Raw genomic sequence first — 24,117 nt, forward strand, 5'->3', positions numbered from 1 at the left:
ACATTTAGGGGCTGTAATTTAGATTTTTCAAAGTTTATGATCCAACCTAACCGTTCTAGTTTGGTTTTAGCAATCTCCCATTGTGACAGACAATGATCTACCGAGTTACCTACAATGAGGAAATCGTCTAAGTAGGGGACTATAAGGATATTTGACTCTCTTAAATGCGCCATAACTTCCGCAATTATTTTAGTAAACACCCTAGGTGCCGAGGTGATCCCAAAGGGGAGCGCTCTGAATTGAAAATGTCGAATCCTACCCCCCATTAGTATCGCTACCCTCAGGTATCGTTGGAAATCAGCATGAATGGGTACATGATAGTAGGCATCTTTCAAATCCACTACTACCATGAAACAGTTGTTGAAAAGCATTTTTATTGCCGAATTGATGGACTCCATTTTGAAAGTATGTTTCACCAAAAACTTATTGAGACCCTTAAGATTTATAATGGTCCTGTAAGATTTATCAGGCTTCTGGATTAGGAACAGGGGAGAGTAAAACCCTTCCCCTGCCTGAGAATACGGCACTTCTACCAAAACATTTTTGGAACAGAGAGTCCTCACTTCCTCTTCTAGGGCGAATTGTTCAGTGGGAGATGAGCGCCAGGGTGTTAACCTAAATTTGTCCTGTGGAATATGAACAAATTCCAGCTTGAGACCATGGGAAACAGTGTCTTTTATCCAAACGCTGTTTGTGATTTTCGACCACTCTGCCGAGAAATGCAATAGTCTCCCTCCCACTGGAATTGCTAGTCATTGGTCTTGTTTTTTATTTTCCGTCTGGTTACGGCGAAACATGAGACCTGTACCTCGCTTTCGCCTATCCTCCCATCTGGGACGATCTCTCCCTGGTGAAAAGGCTCGCTTTCCTCCCCGGTTGAACCTTCTTTTGTTGAAGGGACGACGGTATGGATTGAACAGGTTGGGAAACTTTTTCTTATCATCTCCTGCTTTCTCCAGGAGTTCATCCAGGGTAGGCCCAAATAAATATTCGCCTTTACAAGGGATAGCGCAGAGCTTCGCTTTTGCCTGCATATCCCCCGGCCAGCATTTCAGCCATAGGGCTCTCCTTGCAGCATTAGAAAGTCCTGCTGCTCTAGCTGCCAACTTTACGGAGTCAATTGAGGCGTCTGATAAAAAAGCCGCCCCCTCCTGGATTACAGGTAATGCTGAGAGAATGGACTCTCTAGAGGCCCCTTGTTTTAATTGGGTCTCCAACTGGTCCAGCCAGACCATCATTGACCTTGCCGTGCAGGTTGAAGCTACCGCAGGTCTTAAGGAGCCAGCTGCCATCTCCCAGGTTCCCTTCAGGAAGGTATCCACTTTCCTATCCAGGGGGTCTTTAAGTGTTCCCATATCTTCAAATGGGAGAGAAGATCGTTTAGCTACCTTGGCAATTGCTGCATCCAGCTTGGGTGCTTTCTCCCAGTTACCTACTGCTGGGTCATCAAAAGGGTATCGGCGTTTTTGCGCAGGTGGTAAGGAGCCTTTTCTCTCAGGTTTCCTCCATTCCCTATTAATAAGATCTTGTATTTTCTCATTTAAAGGAAACACTCTGCGCTTCTTTTGCTCCAATCCACTGAACATCATTTGTTCTTTGGATAGTTGAGGCTTGGGTTCCGATATACCCATTGTGCCTCTGACCGCCTTTACCAATTTGTCTATCCTTCCTAGGGGTAGGCAAAACCGAGCAGCGTCTTCTTCCGAAGAGGAGGATGATGCTGCTGAATTGTCTGATTCTTCGGACTTGTCCTTTTCCACAGACGAATCAGATGCCCACTCAGTTCTCTGCCTAGAACCTCCTGACTGTGAAAGGTTTTTAAAAGACTCTTTAACCTCCATTCTAATCATCTCCTTGAGACTGGCCGTAATAGAGGAGGATTCTTCGGCTACCTACGGGGATAAGTAAGGTAGACTAGAGTGTAAAATCTACATGCTATACCCCCTCCCCTCCTTCCAGAACCTCACCGTCTGCTGGATACAGGGGTCACATAGTTTTTTAGGGTGTGAGTCAGGCAAGGGAACCCCGCAGATGGCACATTCCCTATGCTTCGCCTTACTGACGTTTTTCCTTCCCTGCATAAAACACATGAGGGGAGACTAGTCACTAAGTGAACTTTCTCGAAGATCACTTACCAGTGGCTGCTCACACCCAGAAATACCGAAGCATGAGGGGGATCCTTTTTGACTGACCCTCCAGACCCCTGTCTGGAGGAGCTTCTGCGGCCCGAACCATCGCTCCTTTTTTCATGTTCCTTCTCCTTGGGTTTCTGGGATGCTTGTTCCAGCAGCACAACCTGCTGATCCTGATCTGAATCCATTTTCAGTAAATTGGAGCCAGAACCCGGGAACATGCTGCTGGAGCCGCCTTATAAGGCCCCTCCTTCGGTCAGCGCACCTTGCCCAGCTTGTTTGTTTAATTTTCCCGCCCCCCCCCCGCAGCTGTGGGGAATCAATCGTCGCTCCGGAGGGATTGCGGCATGATCTCCGGTGGGCGCCGCCATCTTGGAGCCCCCGCGCATGCGCAGGAGCTCGCCGATCCGGAAGACGTCGCCGGCTCCGCCCCCCGACGTCACCACAGCTTACAGCGCTTCCTGTCACTACGATCCGATCGGCGCCCCCAGATGCCGCCGCGCTCCCCCCTGCTCCAGAGAGACCCACAGCCCACGGGAAGGGCGACTTACCAGACGCTGGCCCCGGAGACCGGACACCCCCTGGCGACCGCTCCTCGCTGCCTAGTCACCGCCGTGCCGCCCTGCCAGGGCCACCGTGACTACTTCAGGTACCCGCACCGGCCGAAGTGGGAGACCCTCTCGCCACCAGAATCGGTCCGGCCGGCCTGGACTCCTGTAGTTTCTATAGGCATCCAGTCCCTTCAGGAACAGGAAACCAACTGATGCATGGGGAGAGGTGCCGCCCTTTTGTATCTGTAGGTTTCCTGTTCCTTAAGGGCGGATCCCCTCTCTCGTGTGCTGTCATGGGAGTCCGAATAAATATTGCTACAAGATCGTACATCCCATTCATAACCTATCATCACTATCTTGTATCTGACCATGAAATTATTCCATAAACCGAATAGACTTAAAGGGAACGTTTTCTCCATATTAGTTAAAACACCACCGTTAAGCCTTCTTACACTTCACCCTAACAATCTTTGTATCAGACCCCCACAGATCCATTTATAAGTTTACAATTCTCATGCAACATATGCTAATTGGCACATGGGTGTCTGAAAGGCATGCTCTGATGGCAGGCCTGTGCTCAGCGCCTCCTCTCGCTGTGCAATAATCCTTTTCTGTCTTGATCGACGTAGATGATGTTTAATATGTCTTCCACACAGTACTGCTCATCACGAGTCTGTGCAGGAGAGCTTCGCTCTGCCCTCCGGAGGGCAAGGTCCTGTACTGCACATCTGCCGGCGCCTGCTTCACTTCTGGGTCTTCGGCTCCCTCAGGAGCTCAGAGTGAAACGTGCCTGTGCAGGTCTGTGCTTCAACTGCGCAGTTTGGAGAGTTTTAGCGCTGGGTGTATAACATAGCAAATGTTATCCACATCCATCAAAACAGGAGGAGCAGCAATTTCTGGGAGAGAGGAGACACTGAGTACAGACAAATGACAACATTTAGCATATGGTGTAGGACATTTATAAAATGTATTTTAAAGGATGCTTATTTTATTTTGGGGTGCTAATTCACAGATTGCTGGAGTTATGTGTAAGAGGCCTTAAAGGTGGCACTTTTAGTTTCTGGGGGTAGAACCTGGTGACAGATATCCTTTAAGGATCGTCAGATAAAAATGTATTTATAATAGTTTTTCCAAGATAATAAAAAAACAGGGTCTTTTACATTTTAAAGGATGCTAAATAAAACTAATGTAAAAGTAAAAGTAAAACATTTGCCCATTGCCAGCAGATTCCAGTGTTCAAGGGAACCTGTCACCTGAATTTGGCGGGACTGGTTTTGGGTCATATGGGCGGAGTTTTCGGGTGTTTGATTCACCCTTTCCTTACCCGCTGGCTGCATGCTGGCTGCAATATTGGATTGAAGTTCATTCTCTGTCCTCTATAGTACACGCCTGCACAAGGCAAGATTGCTTTGCGCAGGCGTGTACTATGGAGGACAGAGAATGAACTTCAATCCAATATTGCAGCCAGCGGGTAAGGAAAGGGTGAATCAAACACCCGAAAACTCCGCCCATATGACCGAAAACCAGTCCCGCCAAATTCAGGTGACAGAGTCCCTTTCAGTTTACCTTGGCCCTTCTGAAAAGCTTATCTGCAATGTCCTATGTACCGGCTATTATAAGGCTCCCACAATATTCCTTAAGCATGTTATATAAATGTGTGTTGGTTAATGATGCACACGTACAATAAGCATAATGGAAATTGTGTCACAACTATACAATATCCTTACTAATTAACAGATCGATATTTCTGTAAGCTGTAGTGAAAGGCAATTTTACAACCAAATGTAATGTCACCCTTACCATAGTGACAATAGGTTATGGAACGTCAGAATTACATTATAAAAGGTATAAAAGTGTACTAAAGGATGGTATTAAACATACAGTTTAAAAAAAAATAATAATAATTATGTTTATGAAATCCTCAAACATAAGACAATTCTAAAGGATAAATGCACCATACTTCAAATCCTGGGTATAAAACCATGAGAGCCTAATATTTAGTTTATGTAATTTAGACATAGCGCAGCCAATTATCTCATAGTTTCTTATACCTTACAATGCGGTCTACATGAAGGTAAATACAATATAATCTTTCATATAAAGACAGACAAGATGACAATACACAGAGAAGCATGCAAAGCATCACAATTAATAATGTAAAATGGAATCACACATGCAGTCTAGCAATTATTCACACTGTTTTCTGAGAAAAAGCAAGAAGTAGAGTCCATAAGGAAAAAAAAAGAATGGATAAGATCAAAGATCCCCAGATAAAAATAAAAAACATAACCACTTTGTGACCGTGCCATTTTCCCCCCTTTCTGGACAGGCATATTTTCAGGTTTTTTATTTACGGTATGTGCTTTCAATGGCTCTAAAAAATGTTCTTGTTTGCATATTCAAATAATGTTTGTCCCTCTATTGTGCGATACATTAGGCTTAATTTTTATGTCATTTTTATATTCCTTTTACATTTACTGATATAGGAAGAAAATGTACAGAAAAGTAGAAATTACGTGTATTTTTAGTTATTTTGTTCATTTTACAACCAAAAAGGACATCTAAAAAAATTTTAAATTGCGTTCCCCTATCCATAGAAACTATTTTTATATATTGAACATATTTTTTATTTATTCAAAGGGGGAGGGACTAGAAACAGTGATTAAAACTAGCAGTATATTTTTTCAGTTTGCTTTTATTTATTCCTTTTTATATATATTTTATTTTTGCTTTTTTTTTAATTTATTTTAAACATTGTCCTTTTTATTGTTGATTTTCAGCCTCTTGTCTGCACAGCAGAGCTAACTGGGTCTCCGAGGACCCAGCAGCACCTGTTCCATCATTACACCCATTGATCACTTGTTCACTGGGTCCAGAAAAGGAAGCACGGTAAGTGGTACTGCTTCTTAAACTCTATTAGTGGTACTGCTTCTTAATCTCTGTACACAAGCTCTGGTTTAAGATTGTGTATATAGAGATGGAGAAAGTAATGATTTTGTTCTCTGGAAAGTTTGATAAAAGGTCTTTTCTTTAATGAATATTCCCAAAAAGACCATTCGTTCTTGAACACATATGGCTAGGATGTACGACTATAACTTGCTATATGAAATAAAATGTGAATAACTGTGTCGACATTATGTTTGTTAAATAATTGTGCAACCAGCAATATAATTTAATTTAAGGGAGCCTTTAGACAAAATTTCTGTTAAGTGGAAAAAAAAAGAAAACTGTATGTGTGATTCCAGACTAATAGTTAGAGCATTCAGTGAATCAGAACGATGGAAAAACAGGAGGTGTGGAGCAGTGTAGAATTCACACAATTACTTGAATTATTACAGTTTGTGAAATAACTTTGACAAACAAGGTACTAAAAAAAATCCACAGATTTAAATCTCCATAGAAGGTAAAGAAACCTATGCAGGTCACAAGTGACAAAAAATATGTACATGTTCTTATTGATTTGTCTTAATCTGAAAGCTTTATCAAGAAGTAATATAAATGTATTTATATAATTTAAATTATATTACATTCAGCACTTCAAATTATTAGCATTTACTAGTATATGAACTTTATTGGTATGGCGCCAACATGTTTAGCGGCACTTCACGATTAGTTTTTGTTTACAGATTTCAGCCTCATTTACACTTGTGTTTACTGCATATTTGAACCCTACTGTGTAATATATAGCAAGTCAATATGTTCTGAATAGAAGAGGTATGACACAACCTATTCCAAAAGAGGCACAGAAAAGTAAACTAGTATGGCGGCTTATAGTGTGGGAACATGCTTCACAATGTAGTGTGTGTGAGATGTCAATGCAAAATATTGGAGGCATGAACATTTCCATTGCTATGCTGCACCTACCCCACAAAGATATAATATGGAGTTAATACACACAAGTATGAATGAGGCTCAAACAGGACCTTTAACTAGATTGGGCATATTAATCTGGCCACATCATGAAAAAGAGGCTGCAGAGCAGAGTGAAGTATTTTATTTATAATTTTCCATTTCAGAGATACTAGCTTGTAAAGCTTAAGTTATAATTTATGTTATAGTTCAACTACGTGTTACCAGAGATTTGCATCTTATGCTGTATTAAGTTAACCAATCATAAGCAGGCATCATTGCATGGTACAAAAATAACATGTAATCCTCTACTCACTGAAATCTGCAGCTACTGTGTAAAGATACAGCAGATCTAAGTTCTGTATCATTACAAACACTTCCAGAACTCATCTCAAGGCAGGAAATGTGAGTGAAAGGTAAGAGCTGACAGAACTGTAAGATGAGAAGTGTTTGTAATGATACATAACTCAACTCCGCTGCATCCCTACACAGTAGTTGCAGAGATAAGCAAGGAGGGCATGTTCTTATTTTTCACCTGCATGACGCCTCCTGCTTATGATTGGTCAACTTCATGTAAGGGAAGAAGTACACACCCTATAGATAAATCTCTGGGAATACCCAAGTGAACTATAACAAATTGTAAGCTAAACTTTACGAGCTATTATCTTCGCAACGGAAAGGAGAAACTAAAAAAAATAAAATCTTAATTTTACTCAGCTCTGTAGCCACTACTCCATGATGTGGCCAATATAACATGCACAAACTTGAGAAAGGTCCTCTATAACATGTTTATGGACTGTAAAGTTTAGCTACAGACAGCTTAAAGTGACATCTCATAAAGATAATCCCTTTTTAAATATAAGCAGAACTTTCATCTCCGACCCTGCTAACACCAGAGAAATCTGTGTTTGTCAAATTATTTTGACTATAGCAAAATTATTAATAAAGCCATTTATACTTAATGGTTAATGCTTTTTATACTAATCATAGTGACAGAGAAACTTTCAGCTAAGACTGCATTCAATAGAGAAAATGGTGCAGAGGAGAAAAACAATAGGAAGGACGATACACACACTCAGCACAAGTGGAAGATTTACTGGAAGTGTCTTGGCAGCTTAGGACAGGAACAGGGATACTGGTTTCCATGACGCCATCTTGACGCTGGAGAGCAACCGCTGGGCTGCCTTCCATGAGAAGGATGGGGTTGTTCTGTACAGCCTCGACTGAATGAAGATGAGAGGGAAACAAAAATAAAACAAGACAAAACGCTACAAACATGTAACCAGACAATGTAACAAGCAACATACATTCTACACACTTTTGAAAAAAAAAATCCACTTATTACATTACCACTGATAAGACTTATTGTTTTGAGTAAGAATATATATGGCAACACCTCCAATTTATATAATCAGCCCTCGAAGTAAACTTTTGTTTAACATAACATTAATATTATCATCACTTGCTAAATAGAATGTTTTTCATCCCTTTTTATTTTGCTGTTCTCACTGTTTTACAAGTTGTTCATACTGTGCAATGTGAATCAAATATGCTTTTATGTAGAAACTATCAAAAAGCTAACAATTATTACTGCAAGATCTGATCGATTACATTATAATTGTTCTCTCTGACTACTTAAGGCCTCAAAACACATTAAAGTTGTCCGAACGTGCCAAAACCAGCCCATCGTCTATTGGGCTTCCCGACTCTTCGTCAATAAAAGAAAGTCAGAAGAAAGATGGAGAGGGTTGAGTTCACACAACAGATGTCGGTATCAACACATCCAATCCACACAAAAAAAATAAATCATAGATATCCATAAAATAAATGATGTGCAATAATGAGAAATTACACAGGGTAAAAGTATTGAACACATGAAGAAAGAGAGGTGCAAAAAGCTGTGGAAAGACATGACACTGGCAGAAATCTATTAGTAATTAGAAAGAAATTCTGTCACTTAGTGAAAAATAATATCAACTGGTTCAACTGATGGTCTATAAAAAGGTGTTTCATTATCAAGGTGCCACATACAGAAATGGAAAGAACTTCATTTCACTGTAAAATGGATACGACCAGGTGCTCCCAGCAAGATTTCAGAAAGAGGAGTGAAAAGAATTATCATAAGAGTTATCCAAGAGCCAAGTACCACCTGTGGAGAGCTACAGAAAGACCTGGAATCAGCAAGTACAATTGTTTGAAAGAAAACTATAAGTAACATACTTATAGTCTGGTTAGATGAAACCAAAATTGAACTCTTTGGATGCCATAATACACACCATGTTTGGAGGCCAAAGGCACCGCATATCACCACAAAAACACCATACTAACACTGAAGTTTGGAGGTGGGAACAACATGGTGTGGGGCTGTTTTTACACCAGGTATGTTTTGCAGTTTACTTGGAAATTACCCAACAAACACAGAGGCTACAACGTGTTTTAGCGATTAGTGGAGTTGTGCTCACCTGGTACAACTTCTCAAGGTGAACACTACTTTGTTATAAATACTTACGACACCTGTGTGAGCTCCTTCATTTGCTTTTTCTTTTTTTTTTACTAACTCTACACATCTAATGATTGACAGTTTTCACAATATGCACATACTAGATGGTGGCCCGATTCTAATGCATTGGGTATTCTAGAATATGTATGTAGTTTATTTATGAAGTTTTCAGAATAATGCAATTTATACACAGGATTTGGCCGGATTCCGCGCCAATTCTTGGCCGGACTGCACCTGTCGCTGATTGTTCACGGCCGGCCGGGCATGACCAATCAGTAAAGCCAGTGCCATCTCCAGGTTTTTGATGGCCCCGGGCCAAAAAGTCTCAGTGGGCTCCCCTCTTTAACACATACCATGATTCATGATGCATAGAAACAGCAGAGAAATATACCACAGCCAAGTAGCATATAACACAGCCCACGTAGCATATAACACAGCCCACGTAGCATATAACACAGCCACATAGCATATAGCACAGGCCAAGTAGTATATAGCACAGGCCATGTAGTATATAACACAGCCCACGTAGCATATAGCACAGCCACGTAGTATATAGCACAGCCCACATAGTATATAACACAGCCCACGCAGTATATAGCACAGCCCATGTAGAATATAGCACAGCCCACGCAGTATATAGAACAGCCCATGTAGTATATAACACAGCCCACGTAGTATATAACACAGGCCACGTAGTATATAACACAGCCCACATAGTATATAACACAGCCACGTAGTATATAGCACAGCCACGTAGTATACTGCCCAGCCATGTATACTGCACAGCTACGTAGTATATAGCACAGCCACGTAGTATATAGCACAGCTCACGTAGTATATAGCACAGCTCACGCAGTATATAACACATCCACGTAGTATATTGCTAAGCCATGTAATATATTGCACAGCTCACATAGTATATAGCACAGCTCACGTAATATATAGCACAGCTCACGTAGTATATAGCACAGCTCACGAAGTATATAGCACAGCTCACGAAGTATATAGCACAGCTCACGTAGTATATAGCACATCTCACGCAGTATATAACACAGCCACGTAATATATGCACAACCCACGTAGTATATAGCAAAGAGACACAGTATATAACACAGCCGACGTAGTATATAGCACAGCGATGCAGTATATAGCACAGCCCACGTAGTATATAGCACAGAGACGTAGTATATAACACAGCCCACACAGTATATAACACAGCCCACGTAGAATATAACACAGCCCACGTAGTATATAGCAATGTGGGCACCATATCCCTGTTAAAAAAAGAACATAAATTAAAAATAGCTATATACTCACCTTCCGGCGGCCCCCGGATCGAGGCGAGGCATTTAGCGATGCTCCTCACGACGCTCCGGTCCCAAGAATGCATTGCGGTCTCGCGAGATGATGACGTAGCGGTCTCGCGAGGCCCGGAGCGTCGCGAGGAGTGGGAAAGGCGCCGAAAGGTGATTATATAATAATTTTTTTTTTTTTCATTATTTTTAACATTAGATCTTTTTACTATTGATGCTGCATAGGCAGCATCAGTAGTAAAAAGTTGGTCACACAGGGTTAATAGCAGCGTTAACGGACTGCGTTACACCGCGGCATAATGCGGTGCAACGCAGCCATTAACTCTATGTGAGCGCTGACTGGAGGGGAGTATGGAGGGGGCACTGACACACTGCCGGCCCGCAACCAATCAGCGACGCGGGATTTCCGTGACAGACAGACAGATGGAAGTGCCCCTTAGACAATTATATATATAGACTAGGTGATGGCCCGATTCTAACGCATCGGGTATTCTAGAATATGCATGTCCACGTAGTATATTGCACAGCCCATGTAGTATATTGCCCAGCCACGTAGTATATTGCCCAACCACGTAATATATTGCCCAGCCACGTAGTATATTGCCCACATAGTTTATTGCCCAGCCACATAGTATATTGCCCAGTCACGTAGTATATTGCCCAGTGACGTAGTATATTGCCCAGTCACGTAGTATATTGCCCAGTGACGTAGTATATTGCCCAGTGACGTAGTATATTGCCCAGTGACGTAGTATACTGCCCAGCCACATAGTATATTGCCCAGTCACGTACTATATTGCCCAGTCACGTACTATATTGCCCAGTCACGTAGTATATTGCCCAATCACGTAGTATATTGCCCAGTCACGTAGTATATTGCCCAGTCACGTAGTATATTGCCCAGTCACGTAGTATATTGGCCAGTCACATAGTATATTGCCCCGCCACGTAGTATATTGCCCAGCCACTCAGTATATTGTCCAGCCACGTAGTATATTGCCCAGTCATGTAGTATATTGCCCAGTTACGTAGTATATTGCCCAGTCACGTAGTATATTGCCCAGTCGCGTAGTATATTGCCCAGTGACGTAGTATATTGCCCAGCCACGTAGTATATTGCCCAGCCACGTAGTATATTGCACAGCGACGTAGTATATTGCACAGCGACGTAGTATACAGCAGAGCCACGTAGTATACTGCCCAGTCACGTAGTATATTGGCCAGTCACATAGTATATTGGCAAGTCACATAGTATATTGCCCAGCCACGTAGAATATTGCCCTGCCACGTATGTAACAGGTTAAAAAAGACTTAAAATAAAAGATAAACATACTCACCTTCTGAAGAACTCTTGTAGTCCTGGCGCTTGTGTGCGGTGCACGCGGCAGCTTCCGGTCCCAGGGTTGGTATGAGCGCAGGACCTGTGATGACGTCGCGGTCACATGACCGTGACGTCATGGCAGGTCCTTCTCGCATAGTATCCTTAGCACCGGAACCTGCCGCTTGCACTGCCGAGGACAGGACGCCTTGTCGGAGGGTGAGAATAACGTTTTTTTTGTAACATCAGATCTTTTTACTATTGATGCTGCACACGCAGCATCAATAGTAAAAACTTGGTCACACAGGGTTAATAGCAGCGGTTACGGAGTGCGGTACCCGCGGTCCGTTACCGCTGGCATTAACCCTGTGTGAGCGGTGAGTGGAGGGGAGTATGCGGGCGCTGGGCAATGACTGCAGGGGAGTAGGGAGGGACTAATCGGACTGTGCCCATCGCTGATTGGTCGCAGCAGCCATGACAGGCAGCTGGCGAGACCAATCAGCGACTCGGGATTTCCTTTACAGAAGTTGCAGACAGACAGATGGAAGTACCCCTTAGACAATTACAGTATATATATATATAGATTCTACAGATTGAAAAATAAGAAAAATAGGCATCATAATAAAAACATCCATTTCACAATATTTAAAGCTTCAGAGGTTCACATTCAATTTTTATCAACTAGGAGATCCCCCATAGTCAAACAAGGGTCAACAGTGGTAATAAAGTATAAACAAAACAAATAGTAAAGAATAAAAATAATAATTTCCTCTGCAGCACTGGAGAAGCACAGGGGCACTGACATTTGCCGGACCCAGCCAGCTTCAGACCAGCTCTTCCAAGATATAGGCCAAACATCTTGCAAGTCTGCTCCTTGCCTAAGGACCTGGCCACCTCACAGGACTAACTTTGACAATCGTCAGTACATTACAGAATTAAAAATCCCTCAGTTGCTAAGAAGCAAGAGGTAAACAACAAAGTTGCTTATATTTACAAGTACTTTGCCATTTTACCCATTTAATAAGATAAGAGAACAACCATTTTAATATTAATACTCAAAATAATAGTGTTTACAACAAAGAGGAGTCTGAGACCACCTTAATATTCAAAACACAGTCTTTGAATAAGCAACATCAAATGGTTAATTACTACCTGCTACCAATACAACCATCGAAAACTAAAGATGTTAAAGACATCCTCTCACTTCAATAAAGCACTACAGAGAACTGTGACGATATGTTATTTGTACCAATTCCTATTCATTCCTATTTGACATTGTTATGCAGTGGTGGAACTTGAATCTGGTATGCCCAGAGATGCAACTGAAACCATTGCACCCACTCTATAATCATGACTTACTGGTAAGTCATTAATAGCACAGAGAGCAGGCCAGCTATTTAAAGTCTTTGACAGATACATAATCAATACCATGATCCATAGTTTTTATTGTTTTACACTTCTTAGGTGTACCATGTACTTAACACTAAACTATAATTTTGAAGTTTGAAGACCATGAGTCAAGAACACAGCTCATCTATCATCTACCTACCATTGAAGACCTCTGGAGATGGCCAAAATAAAAAAAATATTAAATGCATAAAAGTGGAAGGGGGTAAGGGCGGTGTGTTTTGATGGCTATGTAGTTAAATTGCACGGAGTTGCTCTCCCGCATAACATCCTGTTACATCACCACATTCGGCCCAGCGCAGCACTGGTCTTAGCTCCAGAGGTAGGTGCCTGGAGTTGAAAGAGAGGCAGCCGACAGAAATTGTCAATGGAGATGACACACAGTAAGAGCCAGAGAGAGAGGGACTGCAACAACGGGGTCGTGGCACCTCTTCACAATATGCCAGTCAGACACAGGGCAGAAGAGTCAGCCCAGCTGGAAAAGTTCACAAGAGTGGCAGATGACTCTCCTGCACAAATAGAGAGACATCTACTCTGCCAGGCACTAGAGGGGATGGATGTCGGGGAAAGCACTGCGGAAACACAGAGTGTGTAATCGCGCCACTTCCCCAGCAGCAGCTGAGAGAGGCAGTGCAGGGATATGGGAAGGGACATTTTAGTGCACCTCCAGAGAGTATATGGATGGAAAATGAGGAGTAAACTCTCAGAGATGTCTTCTCTGTTTTAAATGGCTGTAGTTCTGTGCTGGATGTGATCATTAGGTCAGGGGGATGAAAGAGGAGATCAGCCACATCAGGCGATACATGTCTAAATCCAAAGGGAGGATGAGTAAGGTGGAGAGAAAGGTGAGTGCTATAGAAGACCAAATGACTTGCCTGCAAAAAGATATCAAAATGAATAAGCAAAATATTAATATCCTTCTTAACAAAACGGATGACATGGAAAACAGGCTAAGATGATATAACCAGCGCATAATGGGGACACTGGAAAAAGCAGAGGCTCGGGCTCCGGTCACGTATTTTGAAGCCTGGATACTGGACAAGAATGGCAAAGACATCCTATCCCCCTTTTTTGCCCTAGAGTGACATGTTAGGGCATGTTAGGTTAGGCTATGGGTTGAACTAGATGGACTTAAAGGGATTCTGTCACCCCCTCCAGCCGTTATAAACTAAAAGAGACACCTTGTGCAGCAGTAATGCTGCATTCTAACAAGGGGGCTCTTTTAGTTTTTGGTGCAGCTATCGCCAAAATAAAGCGTTTTATAATTTAGCCAAAATACCTTTCTTTAGCCAGGGAGGCAGGTCTTAACCCCCCTGCTGGAAACGCCACACTGCCGTCATTCAAATCTTCTGGGGCGCCGGGCGCCACCCCCTCCGCGGTGTTTTTCCATGAAATCCGGTGCCTGCGCTGTTTAGTTCTGGCTGGTGCAGGCGCAGTGAGCTCTGGCCGTCTGTCCTCACATGCAGTCTTGCAGACTGCGCCGGGGCGGCCAGTACTAAACAGCGCAGGTGCCGGATTTCATGGGAAAACAGCGCGGAGGGGGCGGCGCCAGGCGCCCCAGAAGATTTGCGTGATGGCAGTGTGGCGTTTGCAGCAGGGGGGTTAAGACCTGCCTCCCTGTTTAAAGAAAGGTATTTTGGCGAAATTATAAAACGCTTTATTTTGGCAATAACTGCACCAAAAACTAAAAGAGCCACCTTGTTAGAATGCAGTGCATACTGCTGCACAAGGTGGCTCTTTTAGTTTATAATGGCTGGAGGGGGTGACAGAGTCCCTTTTAAGTCTTCCTTCAACCTTAATAACTATGTTAATATGTTAGAGTGTGCTCAGCGGGTACCCACTTGCCCAGGACCACCAGGGGCTCCGCATCGTCCTATCATAATGACATTTTTTTCATTTCAAGGAAAAAAGACATGATTCTGAGAAAGAATAGGAATCATCAAGCTTTAACAATCAATGGATCTAATGTGTCCATAGATCCAGATTTCTCAGCAGAGGAGCAAGGCCCAGTTTCTGGACATAAAGAGGAGACTGCATGCGCAACAAATACCATACTCCATGTTACATTCAGCATGTCTTACAGAGGCAGCATTGGAGAAAGTGCAGATGTTTCATTTTCCAGAGGAGGCCATGGGTCGGCTGTACATCAACAAACGAGCCATATACCCAGCCAACGGAGATGAGGTCACCTCCTGAGTGAAACATTGGTGATGTCTTCCCCCTTTTTTATGTTGGGGGTTTGTAGATTTAGCGCTGGACCGATGATTGTACTCCCCAACCTGAGGAGGAGAGGAAAGCTCTGGGGGGAAGAGTTCTAAGTGTTCTGACCAGTTTTAGGTACTCAAATGGTAATCACTGTCTTTTCACTTGCTAAGTTCAGGCTGTCTAATAGCCCTGCTTTTCAATGGTTGAAAGGTCTAGGTTATGTTATATGTTGTATTATAGATTTAAATTTCAAAAAACACATGAATTGGCCAATTTATGTGCTAAACGCTCTCATTTTTTCATATTTCTAATGCAGTAATGCAGTTCAATTTTCATGTTTGCATGTTTTAGCACCGCAGTGTGCTGCCTTATTTATTTGACTGTATACGAGTTGGGGACTCTAGGTTCAGCACCTGTTCACACTTGTTTTGATGTGACGGTCAGTTTTTTTAAATTTGTATTCATTAGCCTTCTGACTGAGCACTCCTCCTTTTAGCCACAGGTGTTTTAGTCGCAGCAGGACCATTATCCCTCCACAGGGAGAGAGAGATTATAGTCTAAGTGTCGTGAATTCTGCTCTTGGGCTCCCTCAGGTGGTTGTTGATGGTAATGCAGTTATTCCTGAGCAGCAGTCTTTGACAGGTGTTTCTGCTAATTGCAATTCTGACTGGGATATTTAGCTGTGCAGGATTCATTAGTCCTTGCCAGTAGTCAATGTTCCTTTGGAAGTGTTGGTCCTCTGCCTGGCCTCTCCTGCTTGCTGCCAATTCAGCTAAGATAAGTGTTTGCTTCATTTTTTTAGACACACTGCTGTGTGTTTATTTTCTGTGCTTATCTTGTTTCTATTTTGTTCCTGCTAGACTGTGCCTGATGTTTTTCTCAGTCTAGTTGGACTCGCTGGAGTCGAAGATATACTCTCCACATCTTTAGTTAGGTGGTGGAGTTTTTGTATTTTTCTGCTGTGGATATTTTGTAGTGTTTTATGCTGACCGCATAGTATCCTGTACTATCCTTTCCTATATAGGTAGAAGTGGCCTCCTTTGCTTATCCCTGTTTTCTGTCTCCTACTCACAGTCATTATTTGTGGGGGGCTACCTATCCTTTGGGGGTCTACTCTGAGGCAAGAGAGTTTTCCTATTTCCATCTTTAGGGATATTTAGTCCTTCAGCTGTGTCGAGGTGTCTAGGTCTGGTTAGGCACACCCCACGGCTACTTCTAGTTACGGTGATAGGATCAGGGTTTGCGGTCAGTAAAGTTACCACTGCTCCAGCGAAGGTCATTTCATGCTGCTCCAAGGCCACCTAATCATAACACTAAGAAGAGGATTCACAGGTTCCCATTCAGATGAAGATGTTTATTCTCAGTGAGGAAAGGAATGTCTAGGTCCTGGTAGAGAGATGTCTTAAAGTGGCTACCAGGTACACATGAATTGGCCAATTTATGCGCTAAACGCTCTCATTTTTTCATATTTCTAATGCAGTAATGCAGTTCAATTTTCATGTTTGCATGTTTTAGCGCTGCAGTGTGCTGCCTTATTTATTTGACTGTATTATAGATTTAGTGTTCCTCCAGCAAATCGGTATCCCTGCACCTGGCCACACAGCGCTTTTCGTTTGCAACTACATTTGTCCCAGTCTGATGCGCTTTTCCTCGCCTCGCGGTACACAGCAGATTTTCAGCATATACCTATTACAGCAGTCTCCTACTAATCAGACGCACTTCTCATATTGAGCGTTCCTTCATATCCAGTTCATGTCAAAGAATGTTCTGATGAAGGTCCTATGACGAACCGAAAACAATCATAACAATTTTTTGTCTGGATGCACAATAAAAGGAACTTCTACTTTTCATATACCGAGTGCCAAGATTGCTATTATTATATGTTGTATTATAATTATCCTTTTGAAAATGGGGTTAAAATCCAGAGAAACTAATTTCTTTCAGGAATCTGCAGAAAAGGTTAGAGCAGCAGATAGGGATCACTATCTAATGTACAAAGTAAGTACTGGAATAAATACGTACATGAGTGAGAATGGCGTGCCTGGTTAATATATTGGTGTGGAATGTTAGGGGGTTGGGTGAATCAGTAAGAAGGTATGGGGTATTGTGCAGGCTGAGGCATAAGCAGCCTGGCACAGTTTGCCTATCAGAAACAAACATGACTAATGACAGACTATATTTAATAAAAAAAAAGCGTGGGTGGGTAGTGAATTACATTAGGTATTCTCCACACAGAATAGAGACAAATATATTCCTTTTATATGTCAGGCGACAAAAAATTATGCAGAAGGAAGGTATATCTGTTTTGCATGCGACATACACAATACTAGGATTATTTTAGCATTGTATTATTATTTTAGCATTGTATTATCTCCGCTAATTTTTTGGAGGTCCTAAAAATAATACTCTCTGATCAGTGGGTTCCCAGGACTTTCCATAGTTATGCCTACATGCACCCTAACTGGGACAAACATGTTGCAGACTTCTTCCTTCAGAACTCTAGACCATTGTTTAGTGTCAGAGTCGGGAATGTTTGATGTATGGCATCGATGCCATCTGGCAATAAGGCAATATTCCTTCTACTCCTCATCACATCATCACACCAGTAATTATTATCACAAACAGATCTGGCTGGCAATGAACGTATTTTAGCTCATTAAATCTATGGAATTTCTAGCCAGAAACATTTCACACCACTCAATGCTGGTATTACAACTGCAATTGGGAGAGGAATACTCTCTGGGAAGGTCTCTCTGGCGCTTACATCCTCATTAATTGCAAGTTATTACAAGATCTCTTTCAGCTAATGTACTAGAACATTTTCATATAAATGAGGGAACAGCTAGGGAAAATATAGTGTGTGATGCCATGAAGGGGTATATTAAGGGGAATCTGCATATGGGAGATCAGCAAAATTAAATCTACAACATGGCAAAAATCCCTGCATTTGCAGTAGGAGGTTATGTCACCGGAATCAACCACTATAGAAAATGACACACGCCCCCGGAAGAAAATAGGTGAAACACGCGTTGGGGTGAGGGACGCAGCTGTTAATTTAGCTTCTATAGTTCTTACTAGGTAAATCAGTCCATGTTCGGATTGAATTGGGCAGGTGATGAGCAATGCCTGGTTTTCGCCACACATGCCGCTTAGAATTATCACCAAAAAAGGTCTATCTTCGTCTCATCAGACCAGAGAATCTTATTTCTCATAGTCTGGGAGTCCTTCATGTTTTTTTTAGGAAACTCTATGTGGGCTTTCATATGTCTTGCACTGAGGAGAGGCTTCCGTCGGGCCACTCTGTCATAAAGGCCCAACTGGTGGAGGGCTGCAGTGATAGTTGACTTTGTGGAACTTTCTCCCATCTCCCTACTGCATCTCTGGAGCTCAGCCACAGTGATCTTGGGGTTTTTCTTTACCTCTCTCACTAAGGCTCTTCTTCGACGATCGCTCAGTTTGGTTGGACAGCCAGGTCCAGGAAGACTTCTGGTGGTCCCAAACTTCTTCCATTTAAGGATTATAGAGACCATTGTGCTCTTAGGAACCTCAAGTACTGCAGAAATTCTGTTGTAACCTTGGCCAGATCTGTGTCTTGCCACAATTATGTCTCTGAGCTCATTGGCCAGTTCCTTTGACCTCATGATTCTCATTTGGTCTGACATGCACTGCGAAGTCTTATATAGACATGTGTGTGCCTTTCCAAATCAAATCCTATCAATTTAATTAAACACAGCTGGCCTCCAATGAAGGAGTAGAACCATCTCAATGAGTATCACAAGGAAATCTCCATCATATGTCTGGAACCGTCGGACACATCTTGTGCAACTTAACAGGCGTTCTGTACCATTGTGTCAATATTTTATAATTGAGCTCCTGGATTCTGCAGGACGCAGACAACCTATGCGCAGACGTAAATGCCTTGGTCCACATTTCAGGTGTAATTTCTCTGTTTAATTCCTTTTGCCACTGAATCGTACATCTGAGATGCCCATCCCCCCAGACACTATCATACCATATATCACGGAAATAGCATGTGTCGGCCCCTGTGACAGAAAGCAAAGTTGCTCAAAAGAGGTGGACATGTGGTACGAGCCCCCTACCAAGGCCAGAGACCTAACGTAACTCTGAAGTTGTAAGAATTGCAACCAATGCCTCCTATCTCCCAAAATTTTTTCTAGGGACAAGATGCCCGCCTGGCTGGTCACATCCTTAATGTGTGGAACAAATCCCTGCGTCACAGGAAGCACTATAGAAGCTGGATTTGAATAGAAAATGCTTCGCAAATCCCCTCCAGGCTAGTGCAATAGTATGTAGTGTAGGGGAAATAGTGATCTTCCCTAAATTAATATTATATGGAAGCCAAAACACTCCCAAACACAGGTTCGGGGATAGCTCGTGTTCAATGTCCACCCAAAGTTTGGATACCCTATTATGAAACAATTTCCAATGGTTGCTGCATGATATGCGCGTAAGTCAGGTAGGCCTGCTCCTCCATTTTCTTTACGTCGAATTAATTGAGCATGACTAATACGTGAGCGCCCATTATGCCAAACAAATTTTCTTATCATTTTACGTAAACCCAGGAAAAATTATCTTTCTATATCCCATGGGATAGTGTGAAAGAGGTATACTATTTTAGGCAAAATATCCATCTTAAGGGCATTTATTCTCCCAAACCATGACAGTGGTAAGCAGTGCCAGGCCCTCATCTCCTTCTCTAACGAGCACCTAAGCGGGAGGAAATTGAGTTCAAATAATTTCTGGGGATATGGACACTTAAATATTTAATGGAATGTTTATTCCAGCAGAATGAGAAACTGGATCTAAGCTGCTCCACCTCATAGTTTGGTAAGTTTATATTAAGTAAATCTGATTTCTGTAAGTTGACCTTGAAATTACTCAACCTACCGAAATTTTTCAAAATCCTTTAATATAGATGGTAGGCTAATTCTGGGAGAGGAGACATACAATAAAAGATCGTCTGTAAATAGGGCTAGTTTATGTTCTGTGCGACCCACTTGGATCCCCTGGATAGATTGATTCTGCCTAAGAGCATTAGCCAACGTCTCCATTACAAAAATGTACAGATATGGAGATAGCGGACAACCCTGTCGCGTCCCAGTTTTTATTGAGAAACTGCCCATTTATTCGCACTCTAGCGGATGGGTCATGATATAAAGTCATAATCCAGTTCCTCATTCTCTGCCGTAAACCTATTGCCTCTAATGTAGACTCTAGGAAACCCCAATGAACCCTGTCAAAAGCCTTCTTGGCATCTACTGATAGTAAACATAAAGGGATCCCCCAGCTCGGGACCTCGAAATCAGGGACACTGCCTTGATAGTGTTGTCTCGTGCCTCTCTACCCGGGACAAAGCCCACCTGTTCTCTATGTATTAGATGTGGAATATATGGGTGCTATCATTTTAGAATATAATTTAATATTATTATTATTTATTTATATAGCACCATTAATTCCATGGTGCTGTACATGTGAAAAGGGGTTACATACAGGGTTATAGATATCGTTAACAGTAAACAAATTTACAGTGACAGACTGGTACAGAGGGGAAAGGACCCTGTCCTTGTGGACTTACATTCTTCAGGATAGTGGGGAAGAGACAGGAGGTTAGTGTGCTGCAGCACTGGTGGTGGTGAGGCGGCAGCTCGGGTGGTCGTGGCAGCAGCTCTGGTGGTCGTGGCGGCAGCTCGGGTGGTCGGTGACGTGGCGGCAGCTCGGGTGGTCGGTGACATGGCGGCAGCTCGGGTGATCGGTGACATGGTGGCAGCTTGGGTGGTCGGTGACATGGCGGCAGCTTGGGTGGTCGATGACATTGCGGCAGCTCGGGTGGTCGGTAACGTGGCGGCAGCTCGGGCGGTTGGTGAGGTGGCAAAATGGTTATTGCAGGCTATAGGCTTTCCTGAACAGATGGGTTTTCAGGTTCCGTCTAAAGGATCCGAGGGTGATGGATAATCGGACGTGTTGAGGTGTGGAATTCCAGAGGATGGGGGATATTCGGGAGAAATCTTGGAGGCGGTTGTGTGAGGAACGAATAAGTGTGGAGGAGAGAAGGAGGTCTTGGGAGGATCGAAGATTACGTGAGGGAAGATAGTGGGAGATTAGTTCAGAGATATAGGGAGGGGACAGGTTGTGGATGGCTTTGTAGATCAGTGTTAGTAGTTTGAACTGGATTCGTTGGGGAATTGGGAGCCAGTGGAGGGATTTGCAGAGGTGTGAAGCAGTGGAATAGCGAGGAGAGAGGTGAATTAGCTGAGCAGCAGAGTTGAGGACAGACTGGAGTGGTGCAAGGGAGTTAGCGGGGAGGCCACAGAGGAGGGTGTTGCAGTAATCGAGGCGGGAGATGATGAGGGCATGCACAAGAGTTATAGTAGATTGCGGGCTGAGGAAGGGACGGATTCTGGCAATATTTTTGAGTTGGAGGCGACAGGAGGTGGCAAGGGTTTGGACGTGCGGTTTGAAAGACAGGGCAGAATCGAGAGTTACCCCGAGGCAGAGGATTTCAGGTGAAGGAGAGAGCATGATGCCGTTTACTATAATAGATAGTTCAGGTAGGGGGGATACGCGAGATGGGGAAAGATGATGAGTTCGGTTTTGTCTACATTGAGTTTTAGGAAGCGAGAGTTGAAGAAGGAGGATATGTCTGACAGACACTCCGGGATTCTGGACAGAAGAGAGGCGACATCTCAGCCAGAGAGGTAGATCTGAGTGTCGTCCGCATATAGGTGGTACTGGAAGCTATGGCACTTTATGAGTTGTCCTAGGCCAAGGGTATATATGGAAAAAAGTAGAGGCCCTAGGACAGAGCCTTGAGAGACTCCAACAGAGAGGGGGCGGGGTGAGGAGGTAGTGTGTGAGTGGGAAACGCTAAATATGCGGTCGGAAAGGTATGAGGCAATCCAGGACAGGGCAAGGCCTTTGATGCCGAGGGAAGAAAGAATCTGTAGCAGTAGGAGGTGGTCGACTGTGTCGAAAGCAGAGGACAGATCGAGAAGGAGGAGGATGGAGAACTGTCTGTTAGCTTTGGCTGTGAGTAAGTCATTAGTAATTTTGGTCAGAGCAGTTTCGGTGGAGTGGTGGGGGCGGATGCCAGATTGGAGGTCAAGGAGAGAGCTAGATGAGAGGTGGGATTAAAGTTGACCATATCTACATCGGACGGAAATTAGAACAAATCGAGTGATCCTTGCCTTCCTTAGGTATCACGGTAATAAGTGCTTGTGTAGAGTGGATCGGGAATATTTCAATAATATTAAACGCTCTAAACTGTCAGTGGTTTCTAGAAAAAAAATTTGATCAGCTGTTAGCTGTAGAAGAGCTGGAGAAAGCAGTCAGTAAGCTACATAATGAAAAAGCCCTGGGATCTGATGGTCTCCATGGGGAATTCTACAAAGAGTATAGGAAGATTTTACTTCCAAAATGATTAGCAGTTTTTGAGGAGGTCGAATTAATGGGGAGTTTAGCTGCTTCCCTGAACAAATCAATCAGTTTTACTGCTGAAGACAGAGAAAGACCCCGACCAATATGCTTACTCCCCATAGATATTAAAAAATTAGCCAAAGTGCTGGCCAACTGGTTAAACAAATTAAGATGTGATGTGGTCCATGAAGACCAAATGGGATTTATGCATATCAAATCCACCATTGTCAATCTAAAGAGCTTATTATTTAACTAGATGGTAGCCCGATTCTAACGCATCGGGTATTCTAGAATATGTATGTATATATGTACGTATGTATATAGCAGCCACATAGTATATAGCACAGGCCACGTAGTATATAGGAGTACCACGTGGCCTGTGCTATATACTATGTGGCTGCTATATACACACATATTGTAGAATACCCGATGCGTTAATAGAGGCCACGCAGTAAATAACACAGCCCACATAGTATGTAACACAGCCGACACAGTATATAGCAGCCACGTAGTATATAACACTGCCCACGTAGTATGTAACACAGGCCACGTAGTATATAACACTGGCCACATAATATATAACGCAGCCCACGTAATATATAGCACAGCCCACATAGTATCTAACACTGGCCATAGAAGTAAATAGTCCCATACAGCTTCATATGATACACGACTACTCCGCACAGCTGGGGCTACCGTACACATAGATCACTACGCCCGGGCCCGGCCACTCACCGTGTAATTAAAATTAAAAAAAATTATATACTCACCCACCGGGGTCCAGCGAAGCTGTGCCGATGCGCGCGCGGCTGCCGCCATCTTTTGTTCCCAGGATGCATTGCGAAATTACCCAGATGACTTAGCGGTCTCGCGAGACCGCTAAGTCTTCTGGGTAATTTCGCAATGCATCTCTGGGAACGGAAGATGGCGGCAGGCGGGAGCGCATCGTCGGATGACGGAAGGTGAGAATAGCATTTTTTTTTTTTTTATTATTTTTAACATTAGATCTTTTTACTATTAATGCTGCATAGGCAAACAGATACAGGACATAGGGCAATAATGTCCTATCATGCTGCAAAAGCTTTCGACAGCGTTGAGTGGAGATATCTCTGGTAGATACTAAATAAAATGGAGTTTGGTCACATATTCTTAAATTGGGTCAAATTACTCCATAGATCACTGACCACCAGACAGCGTAAATGGCTAGCTATTTAGTCCTTTCTCGCTGGGGAGGGTAACGAGGCAGGAATGCTCACTTTCACCCCTTCTCTTCACTTTGGCAATAGAGCCCCTGGCATGCAAACTCAGGGATTCAAGGGATTTTGTAGGTTTTAAATGTATAATGAAGTAGAAAAAGTGACCCTCTATGCTAATGACATATTACTCTGTGTAGGGGATGTAGACTAAT

General features: G+C 43.0%; 1 protein-coding gene across 14 annotated transcripts in view; it reads right to left on the reverse strand.

Annotated features, from left to right (window-relative positions):
* Positions 1-24,117, reverse strand: part of PITPNM2 (phosphatidylinositol transfer protein membrane associated 2) — a 526,403-nt gene that overhangs the window by 48,195 nt on the left and 454,091 nt on the right. For 4 of the 14 annotated variants that reach the window (XM_069755792.1, XM_069755780.1, XM_069755799.1 and 1 more), the window contains one exon: positions 7,630-7,755. The exons of 7 other annotated variants lie outside the window; for them this stretch is intronic. In XM_069755792.1, the coding sequence (XP_069611893.1) occupies positions 7,630-7,755 (126 nt within the window). Of the gene's footprint in view, positions 1-7,605; positions 7,756-24,117 lie in introns of all 14 variants that reach the window. 3 more of the 14 variants (XM_069755773.1, XM_069755787.1, XM_069755766.1) reach the window with 1 other exon arrangement.

The sequence above is a fragment of the Ranitomeya imitator genome, chromosome 1, assembly GCF_032444005.1.
Source record: "Ranitomeya imitator isolate aRanImi1 chromosome 1, aRanImi1.pri, whole genome shotgun sequence".
NCBI classification, from domain to species: Eukaryota; Metazoa; Chordata; class Amphibia; order Anura; family Dendrobatidae; genus Ranitomeya; species Ranitomeya imitator.